Source organism: Buteo buteo, chromosome 27 (genome assembly GCF_964188355.1).
Source record: "Buteo buteo chromosome 27, bButBut1.hap1.1, whole genome shotgun sequence".
Taxonomy (NCBI): domain Eukaryota; kingdom Metazoa; phylum Chordata; class Aves; order Accipitriformes; family Accipitridae; genus Buteo; species Buteo buteo.
The window spans coordinates 14089043-14111506 of NC_134197.1; the positions used below are offsets into that span (position 1 = coordinate 14089043).

Below are 22464 nucleotides of genomic sequence, written 5' to 3' on the forward strand. Positions count from 1 at the left end.
CCATTGTTTGGTCCCTCAGCCCAACTGACCTGCCACCTTTGCTTTCACTCAGCACCACAGTACCGTGTTTGGTCTTGCTTCATCCTACTGGAGTCCACATGGCCAACTCCTTTTTTCAGTTCTTTTGAGATAGAAATGTTAACTAAAGCATATAATTTAATGTTAAAACGTTTAACCTATGTATGTTAATGTTTAAAACAGTAACATACTGTTCCAGAATCACAAACTACACAAATCCAAGCAAACAAAGACAACCTTAACTGTGGAATTTGCATATTCAAATTAAGATTAATACTAGATCTTCTTCCAGGTACCACTATGTACTTCAAGTGAGCTGTAGCTATTGAATTTGTAGTTTCTTCAGCTATTCAAAACCACCATTACATAATACACAGCAGTGAGGTATACCCTGACTGCAACAAGGCATACATTATGTCAGCTTTGTTTTTTTTAATCAATCAACTTCTCTGGTAGTGGCTGAGATGAGAAAACAACAGCTTGAGGACAAAGCAAAAAGTTTTGCTACCACTGTCTCCTACCTATTGGGATGGATGAAATCTGAGAGTAGAGATCCAGCATGCGATTGCCATCTACATCTACTAAGTAGTTCCCTCGGCTCTCTTCATAATTGCAAAAAAAGTGTACAGCTTCTGCATTCTTAAAAGAAAAAACAAACAATTAATGCTTTAAAAAGTAGCAGTGTGTAAGAAGGTGCAACTAATGGTTATACAACAAAATCTGATAAAAATATCTCATTATAAGATACAAAGACATATTCATTGCATAGGAATTAACTGTAGAGCTATTTTTATAAAGAGGGACTGTGAAAAGGGCAAATATGCACTTTTTCTACAGAACTGAAGCACAGACTTCGAGGAATTGCTCATCTTGGGAAGGCAATATACACTTAGGTTGACATATTTTTAAGCTCAAGCTCAAATATACCTATGTTTTCACTGGCCACTTCATAACAACTCAAAAGGCACATAGGGTGTTTAAAGAAAAACCACTGATCCTACCAAATAATTCTGCAGTATTCAAAATATACTAAAAAAGATTCATTCAAATGCACGTATATACTATACATTATATACTCAGCGTGAAAACCCAGAGTCAGTGTTTCACATTTTTTTTTTGTATGGAAGTAAACATACAAAACAGGATTTTAAAACAAGTTCTGAAATCACAGTATTAACACCCCCCAAATTCAGAAAACTTGACAAATTACCTGAATGCCATTCAGCTGCTTCATTAATTCCTAGAGAAAAAGAAACATCAAAGAGTCTCAGGTATGTAATTACCAAATACTGAAGAAGAACATATGTTTCTTTTTTATGATCAGATAAATCATATGCAAAACTTGCACTCCTATGTGCTTACCAGGCAACTCTACTTGCCACATTAACTTTCATAATGCATCTTGCAAATATTACAGTCAAAACTATTAACTGTGGCATGCAGAGCTACATGGGCTGCAAACACAGTTTAACTGTAAATCTCCAAAAAGAGAAAGCTGCCTCTTCTGTATTGATCCACTGAACTGAGAAAACAAGAGAGAAATCAGAAAATAAGAGAAGCCAGAGACACGCAGAAGGGATACTGGCACACTGGTTCTAGAAAGACAGCTTCTTTTTTTAAAAAAACAAACAAACAAAAAAAAGGAAAACAACACCCCCACCCCACCACCTCCCCCAAAACACGCCACACACATAAATACTGACTCTGCCAGAGCAAAACAATGTCCAGCAAAGTGAAACTCTTGCTTCATTTCAAAACCAAAGCATTATTTCACATCATAAAAAGCCAACTAAGTTTCTGTTTCACCAGCAGCACAAGTAACCAAGTCTGGTGAGATGTTTCATCAAACTGGTGCTCTTTTGCTTTCAATTACTTCACACAGGAAGTTGGCAGTTGAGATTCAGATCAGAGAGGGGCATTTCATTCATGAGCTTTTCATTCTCAGCATCTTGATAAAAGTGGGCACGGACTGTTATGAAATGATGATTATTCATATCAGATTTAAGCTTTGGAATGAAATTTGGTTTTTAGCAAGTTAAACACAGCTAAAGAAAAAAAAAATACAAGCTACTATGCTTTGGGAACTTACTCTAGATCGTGGTCCAGGAACTTCTGTCTTCATTAGAGGTCCATCATAATCAAAATCCACATCAATTTTAGCTGCAGCTTGACTGATATATCTATGTCCTGTAAGAAATCATGAAAACCTGAGTACAGACCATATTTTCTGTGCTCTCCTCTCAGAATAAATATGCATACCTTACCTGACTGAGAACACTTGACAGATGAGACCAATTACATTGCACTGTCTGAAGCGAACTAAGTATCTCATCTCTGACAAGTGTTAAATAAAACTAATACCAATGAGGGGGCTTTAAAAAAAAATAAAAAAATCAAGTGAAATGACAAGCCAACCCTAAAGAAACAGAGGCAAATCTTACTATAAAGGACAGGAGGACTAAGAGCACATCTTTCCATCTCTGTTACTGAGTCTGTCCATTATGCCTTGAGCAAGCCTTTGCCATAAGTTCCCCACTCCTGTGCAGAGATGGTTTTATTCACTATCAGTAATAACTGAAAAGCCTGATAGAGTCCACAGGTAAAAACCACTGTGATGTTCTGCAACAGCTCAAAGAACACCATTTGGGAAAGATTTGTCTCAGAAAGGTAAATGGCTGTGTTTAAAATAAATTCAAAATCTCACATGAATCCAGCATCTTGCAGTGCATCTCTGAAATCTGGGTAAAAAATAGTGACAGGTTTTCCTCTGATCCTGCCTCTGACCTTGCTGTTCTTTATCCACGTGTGTAATTGGGGAATCATAACAAACTTGACATCTTAAGGAAACCAAAAGGCAAAAATCTCCCGTGCTTCATCAGTAACAGGCTCTGCTTCCATTTCTGAAGTAACTGTTACAAAATACAGGGTTTAGGCATACTTCGTATGACAGAGACAATTCTGGTAAGTGTATATTCCAAATATGTATGTATTCCATTAAGGGGATTACAGAATAATATGGGAATTGTACGTTTGCAACAAAGGAAGTACAGAATCAAGAACTTTACCAAGGTGACCAGCAAGAGACTATGAGCTTGCTCTGTATACTGTGGTTAAACTGTTGAACCAAACTAATGTTTTTAACAATTACATTTTTGTCATGGAGCACCTGCAAGCCTCTACCCAGCACAATATCAACAACAAATTAATCTTAATACGCTTAACCTAGGGGTATCACGCTTGAAGCAGATCAACACCCGAAAGATGAGGCCATAACTTATTTTAGCCTGTGATAGACATTTTTAAGTTGGTGCAATTTGGATAGCCCAAATGAAGATCCTTAGCTCTCCTTCTCATCAGTGGAAAGCCAAGCTGCAATTCAGAGTGCCTCACTCACCACTGGAAGTCAGCTCTTGCCTGGGGAGATTCGGAGCAGCACTGCAGCACAGTTTAAAGTTACCATTCACCAGCATTGCCCTACACCAGGGCAGCACTGCCAGATGCTAAAATGATACAACACACCCCAATCCAGCAAAGTTCCAGAAAGGGAGACGCATGGGGAGGCCAGCACCCACGCACACAAAAAGCATCAGGGTGCAGCACTGCCGCTGGGAAGCCCCTCTTGTGCTTCCATCCATAACCACCTCTCACTGCCAGAGTTTTGTTTCAGAAAGGCAATAAAAATGTTTTTTGTTTGGAAACAACAGTTGTCAAATAAAACAAATATTTATCAAGGAGGTATACTATGGTATAATATGATACTGCTTGGCAGTGTTTTGAATACAGCCATTTGGCCAACAGTGATTCGAGAGTTTGCCTCAGTTTGTGTCAGCCCAAGTTGAGATGTCTCAAGCAAGCCTGATTTTGAGAAACTTTATCTGAAAAATCACAGCCCTCTCTAACTGAGCACTTAAATTCACTGCTCATTTTGTGAAAACTTAGTCTGCAAAGATGATTATTCTCCTCAGCTTTCATTCCAAGTCCTTATATCTGAGATGCGTCAGTGCCTCTCCGCAAAGCTATTAATAGGTTTCATTTCAGCAACACCACTTCATTTTTGTGTCATTTTGTTTAGCATTCATGTAAATTGGAGACAGCATGACAACTGCTCCACTGGAAAAAAAAAAAAAGCTACTGCATATAAAAGATCAAAAGCTACACAATTCATGGCCAATAAAGCTGCAGATTTAGTAGACACACTATGAAGTCTAAAAGGGGAAAAGAGACCAAACTAACCCTTTTGTGCACCCTGTTCCTTCCCCGATGGAGATCATAGCAAACCAGCAGCAAACATTTCTCCTTATCCTGTGCCCTCTTCTCTCCCTCCTCCCAGGCTCTAGGTGCTACTTGATATGATAATGGGGAAAGCACCGACAGAGGCACAGAATATATAGGACATTTTGGTAGTCAGCAGTAACAGGAAAGATATGGCCTAGCAGCATACTGGGAATTGTTTGACACAGCTGCAAATTTAAGACAGGTGAACTGTAACCTGCATGCCTGCTCCTCCTTCTCCTCCTCCTCCTCCTCCACCCCCCCAGCCCTGCCTGGTGCTCTGCTGCCAGAGACCCTGTGCCACCACGTCCCCTCCGTCCATCTCCCAGGGTCCTCCCATCCGGAGCAGCAGCTTACACAGGCACACTGCCTGCCTTAGTCTTTTTAACCGAGTTCTCATAAAAGTGCACTTGTTTGGACAGTGACTAAAGATTTCCTCATCTGTTAACAACCAAGCCGCTCCTGCAAGCATGCAAGATGCCTGACTGCCAGGCTCTACAATGGAGACCAATAGTCAAAGGTTTCCCGGCCATCACCTGTGAGGTGTGGATAACATTTTATCTCTTTCACTTCCCTCAAGGACAATCTGTGAAGTATTTCAATAGATGAGGATTCTAAATTAAACACAAATGTTATTATTTCTCTAAGAAAGTTCTGTTGTGGATATTGCAAAGGGCACAGCCTCCCCTATGAAAACACGCATATTTACAGAGCTCTACAACAGGGAATTCATTTAGAGAATATTTTACTGTTGTCCTAACTTGTTTAACATCACAAGACAAGAGGAGATTGCTTCCATCAGCCAGGCTGTGCAACAAACAAAGACCAAAATTGGTCAGCCTGCTTCATAGATCATCATCATCATCTTTTTGCAACTGTTTATGCCACAGCCTCTTTTGCACAGGTATGTTGAACTAGATATTTGCTAAGGGCACAGATGAGCGATTAAAAGCAAACAGTACTTTGCTGTGCAGTGCTGCACTAATTCACACTGGCATAGCTCGTGTCCATCAACAGACAGGTTTTCATACACAGCAAAGATTGGCCAAAGGAAACTAAAACATACAGGTCTTCCCAGAAGAAGAGTTGATTTAAAGATCATTTTTATCAAATTAGTAATGTTGGTCAATTTGTGAGACATTACATTTTTTAAACAACAGCTTCAGGAGCAGTTTATCCAAACCACTATCATTTTCAATAAGTCTCCAAACCAAAACCATCTAAAAAATGAGCAACATAAGTGACAGGTTTCCCTTCATTTGCTTGTTATCTCCTAAAGCATGCTACACGTCATCACGCTCTCCAAGCAAGTGATTTCTAGGCTGATTGACTAATACAAATTTAATTTTACATACTTGTTTTCAGGAGCCCACAGAGTATCTCATTTTACTAACACCAGTATAATGGCAGCTATACTGATTTATTATTGATCCTTACACTTGTCAAAGAGTTGTTCCACCACCTAGCTCAGGCAAACACTATGGTTTGAATTTGAAGGAACAGCTTGCCATAAATAAAGTGAAAATGCCCTGCGTTACCAGATCGTAGGATTTTGAAAAGTGTGGGGGGGGTTTCTTCCCCTTAGGTAGAGGATGAAGAATACAGGCTAGAAAAAAACCCTAAAAAACCCAAACCCTCAAAATACTAAAAAAGCCTTTGATAGCAAAAGCTAAAACCAAAGTGGAGTTAATCTTCAAACTTTTTATTTTTTAATGAAGCTCTTCTCCCTTTGAGAGTATAACATAAATGATTGGCACAAACTCACAGAATTTCTAGCAAGGTCAACAGATTTATTCCAAATAGCCCACGTCACTACTCATCAGATATGCATACTTGTTCACAGGGTTGGTTAAAAATAAACGAAACGACCCAAATTTTAAGAACACAAAAACATGGTTACCCTGCTTCCCCTCTTTTAACTCTTTTTGTTCTTCCCCTACTCTTTTTCAAGTAAATTGGGACTCTGATCAGAAATTTTAATGACAGCCTAAATGGCCGGCTCCTGCAAAAAGCTCAGTCCCTGTGTGACTTGTATTGGCACACGCAGGTTGTGCAAGTCACTGGCACTCAGATGAGGAGAGCTCTTTACATGTAAGAGCATCTTAACAGCAAGAAAACAAACTGTCTTATTGCCACATGGCTGAAGACTTTTGAAGCCTAATGCTACCTCAGTGCCCAGGGACCTGTCCAAACACTCATAAAATGAAACGAAAGGAAGCACAGCAGTTTTCACTCGCTACGGACTCGCGCTCTGCTTAATGCTGCAGAATTTAAGAGAGAGGTTTGCCACAGCACCGCTCACCGTCAGATGGCCCGTTTCGTTACAGTCTCACAGGCTGCCTTTACCGAACGGGCAAAACTTGGAGCTCAGACCGCTCTCAAAAGGCACCGACGTCAGAGCCCTGGTGAAAGAGGGTCTGGCCACCCCCTGCACGAAGACTCACCAGCTTTCTGGCATCCCTCGTGCTGGACACTCTGCAACGCTTTGTCCTCCAGGCCCCCAGTACCTGCAGGGCACGGTGCTGCCTCCTGCTTCCCGGCCCACAGAGCACAGCTCCGGGAGGCGGCTCGCTCTCCTGCAAAGGCTTTTCCAAGCACTTGGACACTGTGTGACAGACGGCTGCATCAATGCTTGCTTTGTTTTGCCTGGAAGAGGATTTCAACCCAGAGACCGTGCTCTGTCTCTCTTGCTTCCCCCTACCCCAAGTATCAGCATCGCGTTCTCCTCACGATGCAAGTAAATGCAAGTAAATCAGATCACTCGCTGTAGTTTCATCCCCGAGTAAACTACAGCGTGCTCTGCTCAGCTGGCATTTCTGGCTTGAAGGTACTCAATGTACTTTACAACTTAGCCCAAATTATTCCTGTTCGACTTTTTAATATCAGCTTACCCTGCAACAGAAACCCTGAAGTCACCCTGTAACTCAGGCTACTCCACTTTGATACTTACGAGTTTAGACATTTGCACGTCAGGTCTTGGTTTTGAACACTGACTGTACTTTGCCTCTCCAAAGGACAGTAGAGATGGGACAGATAAAAACTGAGATTCTCATTATGTCTGAGCAAGGTATTTTCAAGAATTAAGAATCCCTGGTGGCTGGTCCTTCAGTGAACTAACAGCATTACCTTTGTAATAAAAGATCTAGAATACAGAAAATGCCACAAAGGTCAAGTGAGAACAGTATTTCCCCAAATGGGGGATCTGAAACCCTCCAACAAATCTCCACAGTGTGTATGTTTATTATGACTGCGTCACTGATGGACTGACAGCATATGCACATGATAACCTGTCACTGTTGATACTGATGTACCTGTACTGCTCTAACTCCTCCATGGAGGTAGCCTGATGCCTGTGTGGCTTTTTTATTTTAAAATTTCTTCAAAAGAAAAGATGGAAGCTCAACAAAAATATATTATTGGCCTAAACATCCTCACAGATTTATTTTTTTAAACAATATAATTTTATGTTAATATTCTTAAATTCATACTGCACTATAACTTGTATGTACCTAGATGTTTCATTAAAGTTATGCTCTTGAGCCAATGGACCAAGTCAGTCCACTGACTTTCTGTTGAGGTCTATGACCAAACTGCAATAGAAAAAGGGTTTCTTGTGTTATGTTAGCTTAACTTAAGAACAGGACCAAATGACATGACCTCAGTTCTCATCTTAAAAGTGTGCAGAGGTAATAGGCTACAGCAGAGTGTCTGTCCCTGAAGCAGCATTAGGAAAGCTCTTAAATTACATTTAGCTAGTATGACCGAGAACAGGACCCTTTTTTTCCTTGGTAAACAAAGCTGTCCCTTCACATCATGGCAAAAGTCAAAAAACAAACGTATGTACTATTAATGAACTTGAGCACATCAGCTGAACGATTTGCAGAGAATTTTCTACCCATGCCATTTAAAGAGGTTGGGTACGATAAGTTAAATTCTACTTTTGTTGCTTCTTGCAAAGAAGCTTCTTCTCAAAGCTCTATGCAACACACCTTGTCTTTCTAAACACTTGAGTAACATCAGCAAATTATCACATCCTTCCTTTTAATCTAACAGGATGTCAAAATTTGCTAGCAGACAGAAAAGCTCATTTTCCAACTTCTCTTTTCCATGCTACCTTCATCACTCACCAGGTGTCTCACTCAGCAATTTTTAACAAAGTACCACATTGCTACAGCAACATAATTAATATAAGTACACCCTTCTAACGTTTTGTGATGTTGGTATTCACAAACAGCACTATTGTTAGCAGGGCTCTGTGCTAAGGAGTGATCTCTGCTAGCAAGAGCTAGGTTCAACACAGGGCTAGAAAGAAAGTGCTTAAACCTCTGATATGTTTGACCACAAATAACACTCACATAAACACAGTTCCTGAGTGTACAACAACTGGATATTACCTGGGAGAAACGCCAGTGGAGGCACTGAAATTACATCAGTGTAATTAAGAGAAGGAACTACTCCAAGGAAAAAAAAGAAAAGAAGATAAGTGAAAATAAATGCTGGCATACCAGATCTCTCAAATGCAAGCGTTTTGCTGTGAAAGAGTATAAAGTGAATGCTCTCCAGTCCCCAAGGAGGCACATTACATGTGCCATAGCACCGCTGCCCTCTGCAAGTGCAGAAACGCAATCTCCCTTGCATGCCTTTAACTTCCACTGCATCGTGTCTATCAAATCACCTTCCAGACAGAATTTTTAGAGTGTGGAGGCCCTGACAGCCAAAAGTAGGAGGACTGCGATTTCGCCCAAGTCCTCTTTTAGGTGCTGGAAGTAGAATCTGTTACTAACAGATCTTGAAACGAAATGGCAAAAGGCCAGGCTAGCTAGAGATGTTTGGAAAACGAACATCGCTATTGCATAATATTGTGAAAACTGAGCTTGCTATTTACAGAGTGCTTACGCTCTAAGATCAGAAGCTCTTCCACATGAGATTGTCTGTGTTTCAGTACTCCCACATACACACTGGAGATTTTATTGGAACAGGATTCTCCAAAGACGAAGAAAAAATCCGATACCAAACAGGCCGTACAGAAGTGGAAGCTCCTGTAAGAAAGAGTAAGTACAGTTCCCCCTCCCGATCACAGCATAATCCCAAATCAACTCTTCAGCAGAGTTACAGGAGCATCCAACTGCTGGTTTTCTTGTGATCTGAATCAGTCATAACACCCTTCCTCGCTTGCAGCACAACCAACCAGAGTTAACAGCTATGAGAGCTCATCAGGACACCTCTAGAGATGAAGAGCCACAAGGAAAGCCCAGGTGGGAAAACACAGCCAGCATTGCCACAGCCACCCTTTGTGGCACAGAAAGAACAAGAAAATTAGGTAGGAAAATCAAAGGCCTTACATTAATTCAAGCAACTGAGAACTGAAGTCCAAGCTTAGCCTCGTAGCAGAGCCTCCTTCCAACAACAGGTTTTAATACAAAGATTTTTATACATCTCAGCTTTTTGTGGGAATGTTTGGTGAGACTGAAAAGTAAAGGTTCCTCAGTCCAGCAGGAGATGTTGCACTCGAGAGCCACCAATGGCCAGTTCCCAGGGCATCAGCTGAAGGTGACCTCAAGTCCATGTTCTCTACAATGCAGGGAAGGGAATTGATCCTTGCTTCTCACACACATCCCTCACACATATCCAGGTTGTTCTCTCTGATTTCCTAGGGAAGCTCCTAATGTACAAACTGAACTAAAAAAAGTAGAAAGTCTTAGCAAGGATTAATATTGGAGACAAAAGTAGGACTGAGAGTAAATCTTTTTCATGGCTTTCCAGACTCTTTCTGGTAACTGTGATGGGGACAAGTCAATAATTCATATGAACATCTCTCAAACTTTACTGCAGCACACCTGTGAAATAAAACATTATTATCCTCTGTAGAGAGATAGAAAACAGACTGAGATAGGTGAGGTACAGCTTCAATTGTAGTTAGTCCACTTAGGGCACTGCAATAAAACTGCAGAGAATCTGGAGGAAAAAAACTGGACCTACAAGGAAAGACTGAAACAGTATTTAGACCAGTTGAGAAAAAAGTATGAGGTCTTGGGGGATGTAAGAGGTTTCAAATACATAAAAGGCTGCCGCAAAGAAATAATAAACATTCCAGTTTCCAGGTCCTTTGAGGGCAGGGCAAATAGTAAGGATCTGATTTTTTTTCCTGTTTTGAAACTTAGGTTAAATATTAGAAAAAAGTTTTAAAGGTACAGTCAGTTCAGCAATACAACAGATTGCCTAGGGAAACTGCAGAAGCTGCACTGCTAGGGGCCTTTAAGAACAGGTCAGCATCCTAGAAGGGGATGGGCATGGACTAAAAGAAATTGATGCTACCCTAAGGCAGAAGACTGACCTTTCGGCATGCTGCCCAGTTCAAGATACAAAGACAAATTCAACCCCTTAGGGTTATCAGTAGGAAACTGAACCTAGATCTCTGGAGTCCCAGCCTGTCCTCATAATTATGGTACTACCCTACCAGCTAACAACCAACTGCACCTTCATCTGCCTCCAAAGCATGGAAATGGAACAGCTTTCCTACTACATTGGCACAGCTGACAAAACCAGAGCTCGCAGAAGCAGAATAAGTATTTACGTTCAGACTATCAGTCGTGATCACCTTGCAGCACACCGGGCTGACAGTAGCAACAGAACTCAATTCACGTAAGACACAATACGGAGGTACGTTGTCATTTCTCCAACATGAGTCGCCTCTCCCGGATTTGCCTGGCCATTACCGTCCTGCCAGTGCTATGCATGAGTCTTTGTAAAAAAAGATTAGGCTACCTACTCAGTCTATTGTCGTTCTTCTGCCACCCTTCAAATTGTAGTGAACTTTATCTTCAAGGCCAAACTATCAAGTAGATCAAATACATAGGGAAAATAAAACCATACCTGATTAATGCTTATCTTTAAGGAAGGTGTAAGGACTCCAAATACTTTCAGGGTTCACATTTTTGGGGAAGATTTAAGTTGCATATTACTTTCATATGTTTTGCTTAACTTTTGCATTTTGATGAACTTATATTATTTTCATTTTCCCTTTCTAGTTAGCTTGCCACAGACTAGCACTGTTAGTAATGAGAACACTACAAGCAGTGGTTAAGTAAAAAAAATTCTCCAACCAGATGCTTATCTCTTGTCCCAAGTTCCTTAAAAGACTGAGGGCCTAAAATCCATCTTAATTAGAATTAAACACTAGCCCCCACGTACAGCTAGAGAAAAGGTTCCTAGAAATATTTTGATTCATATAAAGCTTAGTTACCTTTGTTCACACGTATTTTACAACAGTGAATGTGCATGTAATTCTTTGCTGCAGCAAATGCAAACTTGCCAACATCCTTCCTTTCCACATGCCCCTTTTTTGTCAGTAACCAGCTTATTTCATGCTCAGGGCCAGCACAATGCTAACTCCCACATTTGCTTTAAAAATCAGAAATAATCAAGGATGAAAAAATCTCTTTCTGTAAACAAATTTATCATAGATTCAAGCTGAACAGGATTATTGTGCTTAATGCACACACGCAACTGAAACATGACAGCCCACAGACGTAGAGACTTCTACCAAGAGGCAATCTATTCTCTCCTCTCCACCTCCATCCCCCCTTTGCAAACCCTGTCATTTCAGTACCCACAGAAGGAAATTAACAGACCAAATGGCACCACAGGATTTTTGTGGAAGTAATGTACAAGTCTCTTTTTTAGTCTGTAAAGCTCCAAACTTGAGTGCTCAAAAATGCCTTGGAGGAAAGCACTCTGGAGCAGAGAGCTCGTGGATGTTGCCCTCAGCATTTCCCTAAAAGCCAGCAGAGACCGGCAGCACTGCAACCTTAGCTGGGACTCACCAGGAAAATGGCCTGAAGCTCTGAATTTTGCTACAAGTGTCAGTCTTCTGTCTATTCTGTCAGCCAGGAATGTTGCAGGCTAAAATACTGCCAGGATACTGCTAGTTTCTTCTAGTGAGGGGTTCTCCTCTTGCTCCATCTTTTCTAATCTCTAGATAGACACACGAAGCATTCAGTCAGTCCCAAAGGCCACAGGTCTGTTACACAACCTGCAGCCAGGACATTCTATTCTTTGCTTCAGTAGTTTAGTAGGTTTTCCCACTTACAAGTTTCCTGAAAGCAAGGATGGATTAACAGAGCCTGGAGTTGCTTTCCTTTCTTGTTGAAGATCTACACCCCCTCATTGCAACGGTGAGAAAGGACGAATGAGTTAGTGCATCTGCTCTCCAGTGACCTCAAGTATCTTGCACAACTGCAATATATTTGTCTTTGTGGTTGGGAAGCAGCACAGGAGTGTGCAAGACACTGGGAGGGGCAGGGAGCATTAAGTGATACTGAGATGACAGATTAGCTCAAAGGACTGACAACTAACGAAGGCCTGGTTGCTGCAAGCACTTTCCATTGTCCACTATCGACCAAATGATCACTGCTCTTGCACAGCGCAGATAATCAGTGCGTCACTCCCATAAATAGAAGTGCATCCTATACTGAAACACTGACCTAATACTTTTCCAATAGTTACAAGACCTGACTTTGTGTTCTTTAGCCAAAGGTCAGCTGCTCCCCAAAGTGTATTATTTAAAAGGAAATCAATTATGCTTAAGTTTCCGAGCAAATGGAAGCATTCTGTGTTTGCCTGGCAGTGGCAGGAGCACAATGGCACTGCAGAAGAAGGGCTGGAGGAGAAAAGAAACATTAATATTTACTCGGTCACAGAAGCCGTTCAGCCATACTGTATTCAGTATAACAGCACACAAAATGGATGGCAGATCTTAGATTCTACACTGCTTTGTCCAACAAAGCCAAGAGAAATTTATTTTTTATATATATTTCACAGAGATTGCAGGTTTAATATAGACATACACAATGCCAAGTTACAAGCTGGGGCCAAGCAAGAACTTGCCATTATACACTTAGGAGAAAGTAGTTTGATGCCATATGGTAGGTTTTTATTTCACACTAGAGCTAACTCCAAGCAGAAACACACATCCCCAGTGAGGGCCATCTCTTCATGTCACTCACACAAAACCTCTCCAAGGGGAAGACTGGCAGGGTCATGCTACATAGCACAAAGACAAAAAACGGTTGATTTTGATGGATGGTTGTTTCATCTCTGCACCATGTAGCATGAGAAAGTAAGAGCAGAGTTCCAAGGGCTGAAGAGCTTTGTTTCAGTTAGCATGTTTACAGTGCACGTTATTAACTAAATGGGTTCTTGTTTGCAGAATAAAAAAGAACCCACAGCACCTTTGTGGGCCACTTCTGGACTACAACTGCATCATTATCTAAGATGCAGAACAACATATTCTTCAGGTTTTGAAAGATTCAACATCCAGTAGTGTTCAAACTGGAATTTTGTCCACTAGCGTAAAGTGAATGCTCACCAAATACAAAGCAAGAAAATACAAAAAAACCACTTACCAAATACAAGCAGTCTAGAGTTTTGCTGCAGGCAACAGGTCAGCTGTCGACTAAGCAACATTGATGCCATTTTATCTTTTCTTTACTCAAAAAGACTCAATCTTGAGAGATTTCTTGCCGGCTGACGTTCTGAAAAAAAGAAAAGCATACACTTATTCATGTCCCTGTGGATGCAGCCACTATTACTGTGTCATTCGTTTCAATTTCCACTTTCACTAATTTAAATCCAAAGAAACTGAAAGCCTGCTTTGATGGATTAATGCTGACGTTCAGAGCAGTCTCAGGATTGAGACCCAAGGCTGATGCTAGGTCTTGTTGAGGCAAATGACTTCTAGGCTAAATCTGTACCTCCCAGCTTTAGTGGGGCCACGGGGTAAAGATTATTACCTGTTTTCCCTTGCTCCCCTTCTCTACTTTCTCTATGTATGTGGACTACATTGAACTTTAAAAAAATTGTTTCCAGTCAGTCTCTCAAGCCAATCTGTTATTTTGATTCAACCTAAGTTTATGAGAAAAATCTCATCTAATACAAAAAGACAGCAAGACAGACGTTAGGAAAGAAAAGAAAAATCAATCCCCTGAAAAAACAATTAATCACATCTCTATGAATAGAGACTGTGATAGCTGGGATTGTTCAGCCTGAAGAAAGCTCAGGTTGCATCCCATCAATGTGTAATAAATACCTGACGGGAGGGAGTAAAGAAGGAGCCAGGGTCTTCTCAGTGGTGTCCAGTGACTGGGTAAGAGGCAATAGGCACAAACTGAAATACAGTAAGATACATCTAAACATAGAAAAACTCTGGACAAATCACCCAGAGAGAGTGTGGAATCACCATACTTGGAGATATTCAAAACCTAACTGGACATGGACCTGAGCAGCCTGCTTTAGGTGGCCCTGCTTGCGCAGGATGGTTGGACCAGATGACCTCCAGAGGTCCCTTCCAACCTCAGCTATTCTGTGATTCTACCTCAGCTAGTTAAAAATAAATGACCTTGTAAAGTCAAGTAGCACAAATGATAATATGACTCCTTTTTCACTCTGGATCACCTGTGCAGAAAGCCTGGCTGGAAGTCATAAATAGGTAAAACAGATCATTGAATTATTATCCAGGATACAGGTTAAATTCAAACTTTACGCTTAGAATTGTGGTACCCTGTGTTCTATGTAGAACACTAGAGGCCTTCTTTGCCTGTACAGAGACTACGTTGGCATTTTTCACCTCACTGGATGTCCCTCCACCCTCAGTGGGTGTAGACCTCTAGTAGCAATGGACCGAGGCTTGCAGTCCAAATGAAATGTCACTATTACCTGTAAACCTCCTGGAAAGAACTCTGTTTAACAAATATGCTCTGAGAATGGAGCTGATCTTCCAGCAGAAAGAGATCACAGCTTACTGCTTACATCATTTCTATGCCATCAATAAAATACGCAAACAGATGTTGGCGACTAGATGCAGGGAAGCATTTGATCTATTGCTACCATGATAGGAAGTATCTCTTCCCCAAGACTAATATATCAGAAATTTAATTTCTGTATTGTCTTTAGCCAAAATACCATTTGCTTTCCTTCATTCTCGAGCTTTTTCAAAATTGGCAAAAGAAAACAAAAAACTCCTTGCCTACAGAGATCTACTAATTCACAGACCTATTAATACTTAGGTACAAAGAAAATTCCCTGTGCCTTCCAAGGCAATTGACGTAGCACTTAGTTTCACTTAGTTTGCTCTGAGTTCAATTTAAAATTCAAGGTATTTTGAAATCTGCCACAGTGAGCAAACACTTGCACAACATTTGTGCGCACACTGGAAAAAACTAGATTAAGGTAAGGTTTTGGGTCAGAAGTGTAAAGGGAACTAGTTAAATTTTTTCAGAAAAGAGTAACTTCACTTATAAGACAGGATTAATTTAATTTTCTTTTTTTCACCCTCAGGTTTTTTCTTTATTTGTGCTAACTTTTGCATAATCAATGCATAAAGAAATATCCCAATACCATAAATTTCTTATCGCAGGACCATCCTCTAGCAAAAAAAAAATGCAAGTCTAAGTCAGTGAGACTACCACTGTGGAAAAAAAAGTTGTTAAAGGCTGAATCAGCCTAGCACCTCTCACAATGATTAACCACCTTGATTGACGTCCTCTCTTCAAAGCTATTTATCTGGTCTGTACTTCTGCAATCTACAATTCCCTCCTTAAGTTTCCTCTGCAAAGTATTACTTTCTAAAAGTCTCTAGGAGTCTGTTAAAAGCTAACATGAACACAGCTTTGCAGGAACTGACAAATGGAGCAGTGCAAACCTACCTATGGCAGAAGGCTAAAACAACCCACCCAGGCTTGCTTTGTCATTCTAATCTCCTTCAATCATCTCCCGTGGGTGTTTTGCTACCAGCTGACTAATCTACCTTCCCCACAATGATGAGATGCCTCTTCACATACAAATCAAACATACCTTCCAGTCACGCTACATGGTTGTACCCACCAGCATCCAGGTTTCCCTTCAGCGGTACCTACTCTTCCTTCCCTAGGTGAACCACTCCTACATCTTTGCTCCCAGAATGTTATTTTGTCTTTTACTTACATCTACTGTTTATCTTAAGTCCTTTAATAGTTAAAATACAGTATTCATAAAAGCGTCAAAAATATATTTGGAAATGGTATTGTCTTTCTGAAATACTCGTAGAAAAAAATTATTGCAAGAGGTTTAAAAATAAAGTAGCTTAGCCCTAATTTTCCTTGACAGTTGTTATATAAAATGTTTTACCATTTTCCAGTCCAGAGTCAGAATAAATCATGTAATATCAGACGTGAGTATAACTAAAATCAACTACTTCTCCATCTCCATTATGCACATATATTCTCACAGGAGATCAGCTGATGTGATTGGTATAGTTGTCTAAGCACATGTTATTTGCTTATCATAATAACCAATTGAAATTTGCCTCCATAATTCATCTCTTGATCAATTCCCACCAGCCTAGCTTGTTCTAGCACTGCAAGCAGCCGTGGCACAGTTTGCAAGCCAGCAGAAATCAGCTCTCATGCACGTGTCAAAACCGCAGCAAAGCCACGCTCCATCACCGCTGCTGCTTTGGAGCAACTGCGTACAGTTTCAGATTCTTTAAAATCTAGGCAAAATACATCCACCAGTTTCAGATATCAGACTGTAAAGGGGATATGAAGGACAATGTTTGGATTAGATTTGTGATTAAACACTAGCTACTTTAGATCTCAAAGAAATGAGACTCTTCCAGAAAAAGAGATTCATAAAAGTCTTCTCTAAATATTTTTCCTCTAATGGCAACTGCCTGAGCTGGAGAAGACCATCGTTACAGATGACTGTACAAAACAGCTATTCTGAAATGAGTGTTCAATGCATCAATTTTGCAGATATATTTGCATATATTTTTGTATGGAATTCTGCATTACATAAACACATGCATTGGCAAATACAGCTTAAGTCATAGTCACAAGAAAAATTATTTTCAAAGCAGAAGCTCAGTACAGTTTATGGAGCACATGAAACATAAGGATATGTGGACTTTTTAAATGCACGCTGTGAAATTGGTTGTATTTTTTTAAACGGCAGCTCTTAAAATTCTGTACTGAGTGATTATTTTTGACAGGCAAAATTAGTTACTAGGAACGACAACAGTCATTCAGTGCAGCAACAGAAACCTATTGTGAACTATAAAGGCACATTGTTTCTGTGAGCTAACAAGATTATGTTTCTTAGGCGGAACCCCTGGAAAAATAAAAAAAAAATTAGAGAGGGACCCCAGCATTCAGGAGCACTCGATCCCGATACAGGAGTGAGAATATACAAAGTAGGAGTTCATACAGCATTCTCGCTTGCTAGCAGAGAAGCTAATGCAGTATGACGCCTGGGTTTCAGGCTGCAGCTTGCAAAAACCTGCCTCTGAAAGCATCCTCGGGATAGATGCAAAGGTAAGAGGTGAAACAGAGACACTGCAAGACACGGACGAAGAGTCAGCACTGCAGATTTGCATCTCTTTCTTGCAATTCATGCGAGAGACACAGAAGCCTATTTTAAATTCATGGGGGCACATTCATCTGTCCTTCAGCAGCTCCAAACCCATTTAACCAGGAACAATTAAGCGGTTTAGAAACAGCAGCACAAGCTGCGCACGGCAATTACTCCACAAGTCTTCACAATATGTATCTGAGGAGCAGGACAAAGGCAAATTCATTCCTTTCTTGCTGTATTCCTTTGCCTGACTTTTCTGTGATGCACAGCAGCCAGGGGATTGTCATGCTACACATTAACTGTGAAATTTAAAACATCTCAAACTATCTTTTAGTCCTGTTCGCTCGGATCCCTCCTGATATGAAAACAGCACAAGGCTCGTTCGCTTCGTGCGCGGTGCAGTGTCTGCTGGGGGGCGCAGGGCAGCAGCCCAAGGCCCTGAAGCTCTGCCAGCCCGCAGGCAGCGGGCAGATGTGTCCCGACTCTGTGGGGACCCCACACCAGCACCCGCATTACGCCTGAAAGCAAACCCACCCTTTCCACACCCCAGCCTGCCCTGGCATCCTGGAGGTGAGCTGGTACAGACGGTTTGCAAGGAGGGTGTTTCTCAAAGAGGTGAGAAGGCTCTTCAGTTCACAGCTCAGCATGCTTTGACACCGCATTTTCTGCGTATGTTTTTAACAGTGGAAGAAACTGCAAACTGCGAGACCAAGTCAGCTGTGGTTCCTGTGACTGAAACAAAAGAACAATGTTGGAAAGCCTGGCGGCACTCAGGTAGCCATGCTGGAAGTGGGAATACACTGCAAAGCTGATTTTCTTTTGGAATTAGAAATTAATTTCCTTGGCTTTACAGGGTAGTGAGTTCAACTACTGTTACAAAGACCCACAATGTGGTAACGCATTAGTGGTCCAGTTTTTTGTGTTGTTTATCCTCCATGAGCTCTTGTTTCTCCTTTTCTAACCTCCACAATGCTCCCATACTTGCACATCAGGGCTCTTCAAACGGCTTTTCTGGAAGAGAATCAGACTGGAATATATCAGTGGCAAGCTGGAAAGAGTTTGGATAGTGAGGCCAGGACATGGGCACTAAGAAGAGGGAGTCACAGATCCCATCACATAAGCAGTGCCAGCCGTACAGTAAGTCAGAGATGAGATAAGTAGTTCTGAAAGAGAGGAAAGATAAAACGGCTGCCAAAACCAGAGCTAGATGGGACTGCAGCTTCTGAGCTGAATACGGACAAACATTCCAGCCTCATTCATGCTTCCCAAGCCCTATCATCTCTTACTCTGCAATAGCGTGACAAGTTATAATGAAAAATCTTAACCAGTCCTACATTCTGCACCCCATGAACTCCTGAAATCCCTTATTATGCTTTTTTTACTACTGTCATCAACTGCTGGCAGATAGTGTTCTGTGCCTGGGCCTCACAAAACAGAGAGTTGAAGGGCCCTGTCTTAAAAAAAACAGTGAAACCCCAAGGCTATTTGTTAAAAGGGGGCAAGTGTCCTGGTTTGCAGTGTTCATGAACAAACACCCTTCATGACTTCGGTGATGCAGCTCAAGTATTTTACTTCTAAAAACAGCCCAAGGAGATCCCAGAGTCTGGAATATCCCCACAATTCACAAAGTAATCCAAATATGGCTGAGGTGGAAGACAGTTGAGTCTGTCACTCATTAAACTTAATCATGTCCTTCCTTAGTCTGCATTTGAGGTAGAACGGGTCAACCTAATGTCATCGCAGTATCTACGTAAAAAGATTCAATGTATACATTGAACAGCACTTGCTGTTTGAAAATGCACTGCAATCATTAAGTACCAACCCATGCTCCTCTGGGGAGATGGGGAATGTCCACATTCAATAGATCAAAGCAGGAAAAAACTGAACGACTTAACTAGTTGTTATTGACAGAGCGCAGGATGACAATAGAAATCCTGACTTACTGCTTTAGGCACTTAAATGTAGTAAACAACAAAGTAAATAAAGAAGCCTGCCAGCATGTTGATGTATTTAACTGCAATTCACTTGGTCCCAGAAGCAGAGTTAAAAGTTCATATATAGTCTATGTAGTTATGAAAGCCTGATTGCACACAATGAAATACAACAGGTCCTTTTACTTCAACAGGTTTTTTTTAAAGGTATAGTTCTGAAAAAAAATTGAATTAGCTCACAACAGCATTTGCAAGAGAAGTCTGTTAGAGTAACGCCAACAACTTCTAGCGATAGCTAGACTAAGGCTGTCTCAAATCATCACGGGAATAGGAAAGTCCTGTTAATAGGTAGTTGCAAGAAAATGTGTATCTGGTGTTCATATAAGGCTGGCATTAGGTTTTCCATCCAGCATCTATACAAACCCAGCACAAAACAGAGCTGAAACCCCCGACTTCAGGGAGAACAGTACCTAGCACCATCCTCATGAGAAGGCACAGAAAAGGGAAACAAGCTGCTCCTCATCCAACTTGCTCAGCTAAAGGCCACAACCTCACACTTCAAAAGCAAAGGTGGTTTACAGGCACCCCACAACATACCAAGGCCACATACAAGGATCACTACAGTGACCGAGACACTCCGAGGAAGAGGTCTGCTGGGTCTACGAGACCATCCACGCATTAGAAAGAGACCCCTGCGCACTCTGAAGCTCAACACTTATCTGGCGCAATTTCACAGGCAGCAGCCGAAAAAGACAGTGCAAAGAGTGACTCTCACCAACGAATGGCGAGTTTGTTCTTGGAGAGCACAGCTCACCAAGGCACTTCACAGAATCATAGACTGGTCTGGGTTGGAAGGGACCTTAAATACCATCTAGTTCCAACCCCCCTGCCATGGGCAGGGACACCTTCCACTAGACCAGGTTGCTCAAAGCCCCGTCCAACCTGGCCTTGAACACTGCCAGGGATGGGGCATCCACAACCTCTCTGGGCAACCTGTTCCAGTGCCTCACCACCCTCACAATAAGGAACTTCTTCCTTACACCTAATCTAAATCTACCCTCTTCCAGCTTAGAGCCATTACCCCTTGTCCTACCACTACATGCCCTTATAAAAAGTCCCTCTCCAGCTTTCTTGTAGGCCCCCTTTAGGTACTGGAAGGCTTCTGCAAGGTCTCCCTGGAACCTTCTCTTCTCCAGGCTGAACAACCCCAACTCTCTCAGCCTGTCTTCACAGGAAAGGTGCTCCAGCCCTCTGATCATCTTTGTGGCTCTCCTCTGGACTTGCTCCAACAGGTCCATGTCCTTCTTATGCTGGGGGCCCCAGAGCTGAATGCAGTACTGCAGGTGGGGTCTCACCAGAGCAGAGTAGAGGGGGACAATCGCCTCCCTCGCCCTGCTAGCCATGCTTCCCATGATGCAGCCCAGGATACGGTTGGCTTTCTGGGCTGTGAACACACATTGCTGGCTCACATTCAGTTTTTCATCCACTAATACCCCCTGAGTCCTTCTCTGCAGGGCTGCTCTCAATCCACTCATTGCCCAGCCTGTACTTGTGCTTGGGATTGCCCTGACCCACGTACAAGACCTTGCACTTGGCCTTGTTGAACTTCATGAGGTTCATAGGGGCCCACCTCTCTAGCCTGTCAAGGTCCGTCTGGATGGCATCCCTTCCCTCCAGTGTGTCAACTGCACCACACAGCTTGGTGTTGTTGGCAACTTGCTGAAGGTGCACTCAGTCCCACTGTCCGTGTCGCTGACAAAGACGTCAAACAGCGCCAGTCCCAATACCGACCCCTGAAGAATGCCAAGCAACACTGACAACCAAACAAGTAACAGTGATCTGCAAATGGAAACATGTATCTACCACCAAAATGGATTTTGCCAGAAAACACTTCACAAGCTGACAGTTGCTTTTGCTGTTTATGCCTCTAATAACCGTAAAAGCTTTGTGTAGAACAGGATGTAATTGGAAACTCCATGATTGTACTTAAGTTGTCAAGGACACAGTTGTCATAGTTACAAGTAAGGCTCAAGTGTCTGTTATTCATGTTGCTTATTTATTTATTGACACCAACAGGATCAAACATTCCCACTACTGTTCAGAAGAATAGAAATGGGGAGACTGGTTTTTGCCTTCAAGTCTTGACAAAACAGTAAATATTGCACACAACAGTATAAGTCTTCCCTAATAAACTGGCTTTTTTGCACAGCTACCTTATCTCACTCCAACATTCAGCTGGCATTCAAGTCAGTCTGTTCTGAAAACTGCAGCAAAAGACCAAAGCAAGATGCAACACACAAGACAAAGACCTCACATTCATAGCTTGGAAGTACTGTACAGTACCCATCATGACATGGCAATACCTACCTGCCTAATGAGGCCAACAACCAGGTCAGAGCTGAACCAGCAGTGAAGCTAGAACAGAAAGCTTCAGTCCTCCCATCAGGTTTTAAAACTCATCTACAGTCAGAAGGTTCATTACACTCATGTGTCCAGGTTGTCCTTCTTAGATGTCCTCCAAGCAGGGTTTGGTGGTTGGATATGAATACATCTTTTTTTCTTTTCCTTTTTTTTTTTTAACTTTAAAAAAAAAAAAAAAGAAAAGAAAATATTTCTGCCCTTGTCTGTTTTCCCTCTCTCCAACAAGTACAGGACCAAGAAAAGACTCCTGGTCCATAATCCAATGAATGAGAACAGGTGGGAATGTTGTGATTATGGCACACTAGGGTTCAAGTGACCCACTAAACTTTTCAGCAGCTCATTTTTGATTCAAGAACTATTGGAACAGCTAAGCTGGGATAAGATCTGCCTACACTGTCCCTGTGAAAGAAATACATTGTCTCAGGGAAAAAAAAAT

General features: G+C 41.6%; 1 protein-coding gene across 3 annotated transcripts in view; it reads right to left on the bottom strand.

Moving 5' to 3' along the window:
- ABAT (4-aminobutyrate aminotransferase) overlaps nt 1–22464 on the bottom strand; it is a 60655-nt gene that overhangs the window by 21875 nt on the left and 16316 nt on the right. For 2 of the 3 annotated variants that reach the window (XM_075058748.1, XM_075058749.1), the window contains 4 exons: nt 13695–13823; nt 2108–2205; nt 1229–1258; nt 540–657 (listed from right to left, as the gene is read on the bottom strand). In XM_075058748.1, the coding sequence (XP_074914849.1) occupies nt 540–657; nt 1229–1258; nt 2108–2205; nt 13695–13764 (316 nt within the window). In that variant the 5' untranslated portion in view covers nt 13765–13823. Of the gene's footprint in view, nt 1–539; nt 658–1228; nt 1259–2107; nt 2206–13694; nt 13824–18210; nt 18409–22464 lie in introns of all 3 variants that reach the window. The other variant, XM_075058750.1, reaches the window with a different exon arrangement.